General features: G+C 47.1%; 1 protein-coding gene across 1 annotated transcript; it reads left to right on the top strand.

Annotated features, from left to right (window-relative positions):
* The first annotated feature begins 5,132 nt into the window (after window positions 1-5,132).
* Window positions 5,133-8,440, top strand: TIRAP (TIR domain containing adaptor protein). The gene is made up of 3 exons (XM_065882647.1): window positions 5,133-5,240; window positions 6,719-7,312; window positions 8,380-8,440. The coding sequence occupies exons 1-3, from the start codon at window positions 5,174-5,176 to the stop codon at window positions 8,397-8,399; spliced, it is 681 nt and encodes a 226-aa protein (XP_065738719.1). The 5' UTR covers window positions 5,133-5,173; the 3' UTR covers window positions 8,400-8,440.
* The last annotated feature ends 955 nt before the right edge of the window (window positions 8,441-9,395 follow it).

Genomic DNA, 9,395 nt, shown 5'->3' with positions numbered 1-9,395 from the left:
CTTCCAACTCCAGACTCATTTTAAACATATGGCTTGGCATGTGTCTCCATGAAGATATCCCACTAGGATCTTAAACCTACAGTTGCTTTATAGTAAGTTTTTATTATTCTGGTAGTAGAAGTCCTCTTAAAGTTCCTCTTTAAAAATCTTAGTTTTTTTAAAAAAATCTAACCGCCCCCCCCACAAAGCCTTTTTCAAAAATATATAAAGAGCAGTCATTTTGTAAGCTCAAAAGGGAACTAATGTATAAAGGCATAATTTGTAAACCGTATCCGTCATTAAATTCAGTGCTGGCACAATCTATATTACATTCAATGCCTGCATATTGAGACCTACAGCAAAGTAAATACAAAATAAGTTCACACCATTTCAGTTTAAAATGACCTTTAGTACGCATGTGGCATAGTTTCAAAACTAAGACAGTTTTTTAAAACTAAGGAACTGTTTTCCAAAGACCAATTTGCTACGTTTTGCAAAATACAGCAACACTAATTAAAATGCGTCACATTCCGTGTTTGGTCAGTAAGATATATTCCTATGTGACTAAAATACAGCTGAGGTTTTAGATTTTAACAACCAAAGTAACAATACTTTTGATATATAACTAAATTGAGGGAGTTCCCTAGTGGCCTAGTGGTTAAGATTCAGCGCTGTCACTGCTGTGACCGGGGTGTGATCCCTGGCCCGGGGGCTGAGATCCTGCAAGCCTCGCAGCCAAAATATTAAATAAAAATAAAGTAGTGGGTGCTTTTATATACACATACACACACACACTCACACATATATTTGAAATTTTTGACATGTTTAAAAGTCTTCAAAATTTACAAAATGGAGTGCTGAAAGCATATGTACTTTGTTAGATATTTAGCAAAACTTCCGCGCAATGATTTACTTTAATACAGGCTATAAGACTTCAGTTCTCTGCCTGCTAGAGTCCCATCTGAAATCTGACTTTATAGCAAAATTAGTAGTTTGAAATTTATTTCACAAAATCAAATCCCAAGATTTGCCAGGAATTTTCAATTATTCCACTGCTTATATAAATCGAGACGAGTGGTTCCTTGTGTCAGAGTTACCTGGAGAGCTCTTAAAAAATACAGATTCGGGGGCCCTACTTCTGAACTATTGAATAAGGATTTACAGGGGCAGCTATATTTTTAAAAGCCCTCTAGGTGATAATGATATACAGCTTAGTTTAGGAGCCACGGCTGCAGCCCACTAGATCAATCCTTAGTTACATCAGAATCCTGGGGTACTTGTTTTTTGTCTTGTGGCTTTTGTGCTTTTTGGGGTTTTTTTTGTTTTTGTTTTTTGTGACACACTGCGCGGCTTGTGGGATCTTAGTTCCCCAACCAGGGGTCAAACCCAGGGCCCCGGCAGTGAGACAGCTGAGTCCTAACCACTGGACCGCCAGGGAATTCCTGGGGTACTTGTTGAAAAATCACATTCCCAAGCCTTACGCCCAGAGATTTGGGAGGGGGCCCGGGAACTGGCATTTTTAACCCATCATTTTGTTTGGTCCCTGTATTCATTTTCTGTGCTGCATGACAAATACTACACATTTAGCAACTTAAACCAACACCTGTTTGTTATCTCATAGTTTCTGTGGGTCAAAGGCCCGTGAAAGGCTTGGCTGTGTCTTCAGCTGGAGTCTCACCCGGCCGCCGTCCAGGTGTTAGCTAGGGCTGCGGTGCCATCACAGATGCAAATGGGAAAAGACCCACTCCTAAGCCCCCTCCGGTTGTTGTTTGTTGGCAGAATTCACCTCCTTGAAGTTGTAGGACTGAGGTCTGCTTTCTTGCTGGCCATCAGCTGGACACCACTCTTGGCTTCTTGAGGCTGCCTGAAGTTCCTTGACACTTTGCCCTCTCATGACATGGGAAATTCTTCCAAGTCAGCAAGGGAGTCTCTCTCCAGTCTGCTAAGATGAATTTTTACACCCACACCTACACCCATGCACATACGTACATACGTACATAATATTCATTTATACGTTATATTTATATATACACATCTTTTTTTTTTTTTTGCGTTACATGGGCCTCTCACTGTTGTGGCCTATCCCTTTGCGGAGCGCAGGCTCCAGACGCACAGGCTCAGTGGCCATGGCTCACGGGCCCAGCCGCTCCGCAGCATGTGGGATCTTCCCGGACCGGGGCACGAACTTGCGTCCCCCGCATCGGCAGGCGGACTCTCAACCACTGCGCCACCAGGGAAGCCCTCTTTTTCTTTTGAAGAAGCTCTTTACTAATCTTCTATCAAGTCTTTGTAATTATCTACAAAGTAGGTATTTAGGTCTATATCATTCTACTGGATGAACGTCTTCAAAGCACAGGGAAAAGTGACTACATAACAAATCAGAGAATAGACAGAGTGAGGGATGAGAGCTTCCAGTTGGAGATTTGGGTTCATTATCTTCTCACCTGCCTGACAACTATGTCTCCCATATCTCGACCATATCTCGATATAGACTGTTATTAAATCTTGTAAAGATTAATCGTATTTGAATGTGATTGCTCCACAGCCTCAGCTGTACAGAACTGAAAAAGTAACAAGGAAAATGCAGTATGGTTTAGACTCTAGGAAGTAGACCGTGTATACAGTTAATGGAACTGGTCTGCATTCTTACTCAATTATCCTTTGTCAAAGATGCTATTTCCTGTGTTTGAACTTTTCCATAACATCAGTCACTAGGGCTTATTCCAGTGGCTGTTGGGCAATTGGATATCTTCTTAAACAAGCAATGAAAAATGGCAGCCACCCCAAATCAGCATGTATCGCCAAAAGGGCATGTCATTTGATAAAATGAGAAACTGAAACTTAGATCTATCTACATCTGTTAAGTAAAGTGTTATGTTAATTTTGAACCTTTAGGCTGTCATTAAAAATATCAAATGATTCTCCACTTTTTAAGTGTATCAAGGCCAAATGATGAATTTTCAGATTAAAACACAATTGAAAAAAAGATTTAAATAATATAAAAAGCAAGTAACATTGTGTCTACTGCTGGGGGCGGGGTGGGGAGGGGAAGGACATCTTGAATGGTTGAAATGAAGATGTCAAGAAACAGCGACTCCTGACCAGGAAAAGGATTTCAAAACCTAACAGTGGTTAACCAGGCACTGCCTCAATCTCACCACTTAGGGGCTGAAATCCAAAGAATATTAGGTAGGAAAAGAAACGCATGTCCTTGTTGATGTCCCCCTTTTCACGTCTTTTTGGCTCGCTTAGCAGCTCTCTGCTTTGCTCTTTCAAATGTGCTTCTGGTCCCGAGTCCGCCTCACTCCTGCTTCTGCTCCCGCACCCCTGCGCCCGCTACTGCTGCAGCTGAAGTTCTCCTTTTTTCTGAACTTTGATATATTTTCATGAATCATCAGTATCTCTTGTCTTCTCTTCATCAGCTTGGCATAAGGGTGTTCAGCATTTAGCAGAATGAAGCATTTTTGTCCAACATTGAAGGACATTCTTTAAATTTTGAAAACTCTTATCTCAGCGCGTCTATTCAGACAAGCCATTTTCTCTGCGAGTTCCCGGATGTGGGAGGGGGTTGTTTTGACCTCTGTAGATCCATCAAATAGTGAGAAAGCAGTCCTTGCTCTAGAACCAAGTTCTCCACCAGCCCTTCATCTTCAGAAGCCACTAGAACACAGTGGCTCCATCTTGGACCAGGGTGGGCTCTGCTCCACACAATGTCCTCCCAGAAACCTAGGCAGAAAGAGCCTCCACCATCAGGGACATCAGGTCATCGTGGTGGGAAGACAACATGGCCATGGCGAGTTGCCCGTCTAATGGTCCTTTGCATTTCCATATAAATTTAGATGCCGTTTGACAATCCCTTCTCTCCCCCGACCACCAAAAAAAGAAAACCAAACCAAAAACCTTCCCGAATTTGGAATAACATAGAATCGATCCCTCCAATATCTAGATTATTTTAAATACATACTAACCCACACTATTTTCTGAGCCATGCATTTTACATAAATCATCTCATGTAATCTTCACAGTAATGCTGAGCAGGCTGTAGTATTATTTCCATTTCACAGATGGAAAAGCTAAAGTTTAGGGTTTCCCTGGGGCGCAGTGGTTAAGAATCCGCCTGCCAATGCAGGGGACACGAGTTCGAGCCCTGGTCCAGGAAGATCCCACATGCCGCGGAGCAACTAAGCCCGTGTGCCACAACTACTGAGCCTGCGCTCTAGAGCCCACGAGCCACAACTACTGAGCCCGCGTGCTACAACTACTGAAGCCCACGCACCGTAGAGCCCGTGCTCGGCAACAAGAGAAGCCACCGCGAAGAGAAGCCCGTGCACTGCAACAAAGAGTAGCCCCCGCTCACCACAACTAGAGAAAGCTTGCATGCAGCAAGCAACGAGCACCCAATGCAGCCAAAAATAAATAAATAAAAAATTAAAAAAAAACAAAAAAGCTAAAGTTTAGCAAGAGTAAAGTAGTTTACCAGAGGCCACAGTTCATAAGAGATGAGATCTAGGACCTCTGCCTGCAGAGTCTGCGTCCTTTACCACTATGTACAGCTGAGGGAGGGAGGGAGAGAGGAAGGGAGGGAGGGAGTGGAGGGAGGATGGGTGGGTGGATGGAGGGAGGGAGTTATTCAGGGGAAGGCAGACCTGGAGGAAAACTCCCCCAAGGTTTCTTACACGTGCTCTCTCTCTACTGCTCAACATCTGTCTACCTTGATACATAATTATTTGTCCAGATAGTAACAGACCTCCTTCTCTGATTTCAGCATTTACACAGGAAGTTCTTACAGCGAGCTACCTGCCAGCCGCCCTTCCCCAGATCCCGAATGCAACCCCGGCCAGGTGGCGCAGAGAACAGTCACTCTGCTGGTCATGCTGAGCTCATACTCTGTAAGTCTGACGGCTGCACAGATCGGGGTCCAGCTAGCAACCAGCCCTGACCCCAGTGGTGTCTGTCCCTAATCCCCTAAGGGATGAGGGACCGATTTAGAGACTGAGCCTCTGTCAGGCACCAAGAGAGAAAGAAATGCCAGAGCCCACCCACTGGGACTGGGAGTAAGGTTAAGTACAGCTTTTGTGATCCTTTCTCTCCGTCTCTTGTAGGATGGATGTTGGATGAGGTCAAGACTGGGTCCCCTCCCTTCTCCCACTTTACCAATGCCTGATCTCATGGGGTTAGTTTGGAGCCCACCACTATGGCATCATCAACCTCCGTGCCAGCTCCTCGTTCCAGGTCCAAGAAGCCTCTGGGCAAAATGGCTGGTGAGTGGACACAGACTCCTAATTCCAGGAGGCTGCCTGGTCCCCAAACACAGGCCCTGGAGAGACACAGGGAGGCTGATGGGGTGGGCGTGGGGGGGGTCCTGGTTTGACCTCAGTGCCCACAGGCTCTGTGGGGAGTGAGGGGGCGTGCATCAGGGAGGCTTCAGTCCTTGTGGCTCACAGGTTTCCCAAGTGTGCTCAGCTAGTCTTCCCAGCCTGGAAACCACTGTGCTGAGTGCTTAACAGGGTGTCTCTTTTTAACTAAATCGCCCTGAACCATTCAGAGGTAGGAGCCAAGCAGAGAGAAAAAAAAACAAATCAACCTCCAGGACACCACACTCTGTCCCGGTCAAAACTGGGGAAGCTGAGCTGAAACCATTTGGAGTGCTCACAATATGCCAGACACTGCATTATCTCTGCTGATCTTCAACAACTAAAATGAACCCATTTTACAGAAGAGGAAGTGGAGACATAGACTGACTTGCTTATGGTCGTATAGAAAGCAAGTAGCAGGTCCACAATCGAATCTGTGTGCCCCACTCCAAAGTGTGGCCCTGGATCACTCAGCTCTAAGGTCTTCAGGTACCCTGGGCAGTGAGTGGTCCTCTTGCACATTTCCATTTTGCCCATTTAGCAACAAGCTAGGATTTCTCAGGGCCAAACAGATGACAATCCCTGGCTCTCTCCCTCCCATAGTGGGTAGCCCCTTAATCTAAACCCACCTCCCCTCAATGCTGAAAGTGGGTTTGGGGCCTAATTGATCTTTACCAGCTTAACGTAGCTCTACTTCCTGACTCACGGATGGTTGACTAGTCAGCTTGTGGGAAGTTCTGGTTAGGGTAGGCTAGGGGGGTACCAGCAGTCGAAGGGCGTGGAGCAAAGCCATCTTTCCCAATCAGGCTTGTGAAACAGCCAGAGTTCTTTTCTTTCTTCCTTCCTTCCTTCCTCCCTCCCTCCCTCCCTCCTTTCCTTTCTTCCTTTTCTCCCCCCTCATATTGTTGTTATACCAAAAGCTTTACAAAACACGATTGAGGTATAATTGACATACAACATTCTATCGGTTTCAGGTGTACAGCGTAATGACGCAACATGCGTATACATTGGGAAGTAATCTTTACAAGTCTAGTTAGCATCCATCACCATACATAGTTACAGATTTATTTTCTTCTTGGGATGAGAACTTTTAAGATCTATTCTCTTGGCACCTTCAGAATATGCGGTATGGTAAGACAGGCCGCATTACATCCCTGCCGACTTATAAAGCTGCCAGAGTTTTTATGTGTTCCCGAAACCTTTAAAGATAAGGGAGACTTTGGGGCAAGTCCTGAGGGATGTACACAGTAGCAGAGCAGCAGTTGTGAGAAGAAGGTGGACAGGGGAGATGGGCTGACCTCCTCCCCGCCGTGGCTCCTCTCTGCGGGGTCGCCAGGAGACCCCTGCTGAAAACTCCAGGCCTGAGCAGTGCTTCTTCCCCGCAGACTGGTTCAGGCAGGCCCTGTCGAGAAAGCCCACAAAGACGCCCGTCTCCCCAGAAAACACCCGCAGTGACGGTTCACAGCCGAGCTCCTCGGACAGGCCCCCATCCCTGGGCCCCAGCTCAGAGGTGTCTCCCACCCCGCCACCGACACACTTGGGCGCCCACGGCAGCAGTAGCAGCAGCGGCGGCCGCTGGAGCAAGGACTATGATGTGTGCGTGTGCCACAGCGAGGAGGACCTGGCGGCCGCCCAGGAGCTGGTCTCCTACCTGGAGGGCAGCGCTGCCGGCCTGCGCTGCTTCTTGCAGCTTCGCGACGCAGCCCCCGGCGGCGCCATAGTGTCCGAGCTGTGCCAGGCGCTGAGCAACAGCCACTGTCGCGTGCTGTTCATCACACCGGGCTTCCTCCGGGACCCGTGGTGCAGGTACCAGATGCTGCAGGCGCTGAGCGAGGCCCCCGGGGCGGAGGGCCGCACCATCCCCCTGATGTCAGGCCTCAGCCGAGCCGCCTACCCCGCCGAGCTCCGATTCATGTACTTCGTGAACGGCTGGGGTCCCGACGGTGGCTTTCGCCAAGTCAAGGAGGCTGTCACGCGGTGTAAGTTACGGGGAAGGGAGAAGGGGAAGGGGCTTCAGCCGCAGCGCCTGCTCTACTTGGGCTTTTAGGAGACACCCAGTGTGGCCTAGTACAGGCTTTGGTTTAGAGCACTTAGCAGATGCTGCGCTTTTTTCTTTTACAAATAGGTTTGTGGCAACCCTGCGTTGTCAGATGATGATTAGCATTTTTTTTTTTAGAATAACATTTTTAAATTAAGGCATGTACATTGTATTTTCTATCAATTTTTTATTGAAGTGTAGTTGATTTACAAGGTTGTGTCAATTTCTGTTGTACAGCAAAGTGACTCAGACATAGATATATATAGATATATATATCCACATTCTTTTTTCATATCCTTTTCCATTATGGTTTATCATAGGATATTGAATATAGTTCTCTGTGAAGGCACGTACATTGTTTTTAAAAACATAATGCTATTACACACTTAATAGACTACAAAAAAGGGTGAACATAACTTTTATATGCACTGGGAAGCCAAAAAATTTGTGTGACTCATTTTATTGCAATATTTGCTTTATCGTGGTGGTCTCGAACTGAACCTGCAGTATTTCTGAGGTCTGCCTGTAGTGCAGAATGCAGGCTATATACCTAACTATATATATAGCTAACTACGTACCTAAATACCTAAATAAGTATATACCTAAATAAGTATGTACACTAAGTAAATTCAGAACGTGGCCTGGCACATGTAAAGTACTTGTGACAGGCCGGGCCTAGCGCATTATCAAGTCCTCAATAAATATAAGTCACTATTATCATTATTAGTATTAATAGTATTAGGTTTCTCTCACTGAGGTCAGGTTGGAGATGGCCACCAAGAGCTGGGAAGATGCCAGGAGGGACCCTGGTTTAGTAACACAAACAGGTACAAAATAATAGGAAAGAATTGCCTACCATAAGCGTATCCAGGGAGGGGCGTTATATCACAGTGGGCTTAGAAGTAAAATAGATTAAAAGGTAGCGAAGACAGGGACATGTGGGGGAAACAGAGATGCTGGGATTTGAGGAGGGTGACAAGCCATGTGATTCTCTTTCGTCCCTTTCAGATCTGCAGACCCTCAGCTGACACTTCTTACATCAACACGGATGCAGACAGTTGGAGCAAAGCTGGAAATGGAGTGAGAGGGCCTAGGACCTTGGGTTCCATAGATGTGCTAAGTTGTGAGGAGTAAGTTTGCCGCACTTTGTATGTGACCCTGGGATCAGATTGTCCGTGGCCTCCATAACCGTGGGCTCCCAAGAAGGCCCCGGGGAAGCTGGGGACTCCCCCAGGAAGGCCTGGGGAAGCTGGGGACTCCCCCAGGAAGGCTGTGAGGGAGCTGGGGACTCCCCCAAGAAGGCCTGGGGAAGCCAGAAAGTGGAGGTGGAAGGAAGCGTGATACCAAGACATCACCCACGCGTTGCCTCCTGCGTGACTGGACGTGAAGCCTGGCACATCGTGCCCATGTCTTCTTCCCCTGGAATCGGACACTGGTGTCTAGGTGCTTCCCTCCTGAAGAGGTGACTCGGCTGAGTAAGGAGCTGGAAGCCTGGACTGCGCGCCTCAGCTGGGTGGTTTTCCCAGTTGCCTGGGGAAGCCCTGGACAGGTGTCAGGAGAGAACAACAGGTACAGCGTTTTTCACACTCACACTCTTGCCGGCGTCTCCCAGTGAGTCGTTCACTTCCGAAAGCTGCGTGGAAGATGCCCTCAGCACGTCTACAGGACAGATACTGTCCTGTATTTGTTTTCACTGCATGCCTGTCATTAAAGACTCACACCTAGAAATGAGTCTGAAGAGGGGACAGAAGAGGGGAGGGAGCAGGTGGGGTGAAGAGGAGGAAAGCTCAGACCCTTTAGCTGGGATCAAAAGCCCACCCACCAAGGCTCTGACATATGGGGGCCTCATCAGGCATCTGGCTAGAACTCCTGCTTTTACAGTAGTTCCTTCACCTCTGCGCTCAGAGGAGTCAGCGCATTTCTTCTGGCAGATTGATTGTCTACCTTGTAGGACAGGCAGAGTTTCATTCATCCGTTCTTAGTAAAACTTGGTTGTTGAACTGAAATGAATTTATGATTCCCCT

This window comes from Phocoena phocoena, chromosome 8, assembly GCF_963924675.1.
Source record: "Phocoena phocoena chromosome 8, mPhoPho1.1, whole genome shotgun sequence".
Taxonomy (NCBI): domain Eukaryota; kingdom Metazoa; phylum Chordata; class Mammalia; order Artiodactyla; family Phocoenidae; genus Phocoena; species Phocoena phocoena.
Note: the sequence above shows the minus strand (reverse complement) of the source record. Positions and strands in the feature narration are given on the sequence as shown.

Excerpts from the sequence above, each read along its gene's own strand:
- TIRAP (XM_065882647.1), top strand. The coding sequence starts at position 5,174 with ATGGCATCATCAACCTCCGTGCCAGCTCCTCGTTCCAGGTCCAAGAAG. Across the intron at positions 5,241-6,718 it reads GCCTCTGGGCAAAATGGCTG|ACTGGTTCAGGCAGGCCCTG; the intron begins GTGAGTGGACAC and ends TCTTCCCCGCAG. Across the intron at positions 7,313-8,379 it reads CAAGGAGGCTGTCACGCGGT|ATCTGCAGACCCTCAGCTGA; the intron begins GTAAGTTACGGG and ends CGTCCCTTTCAG.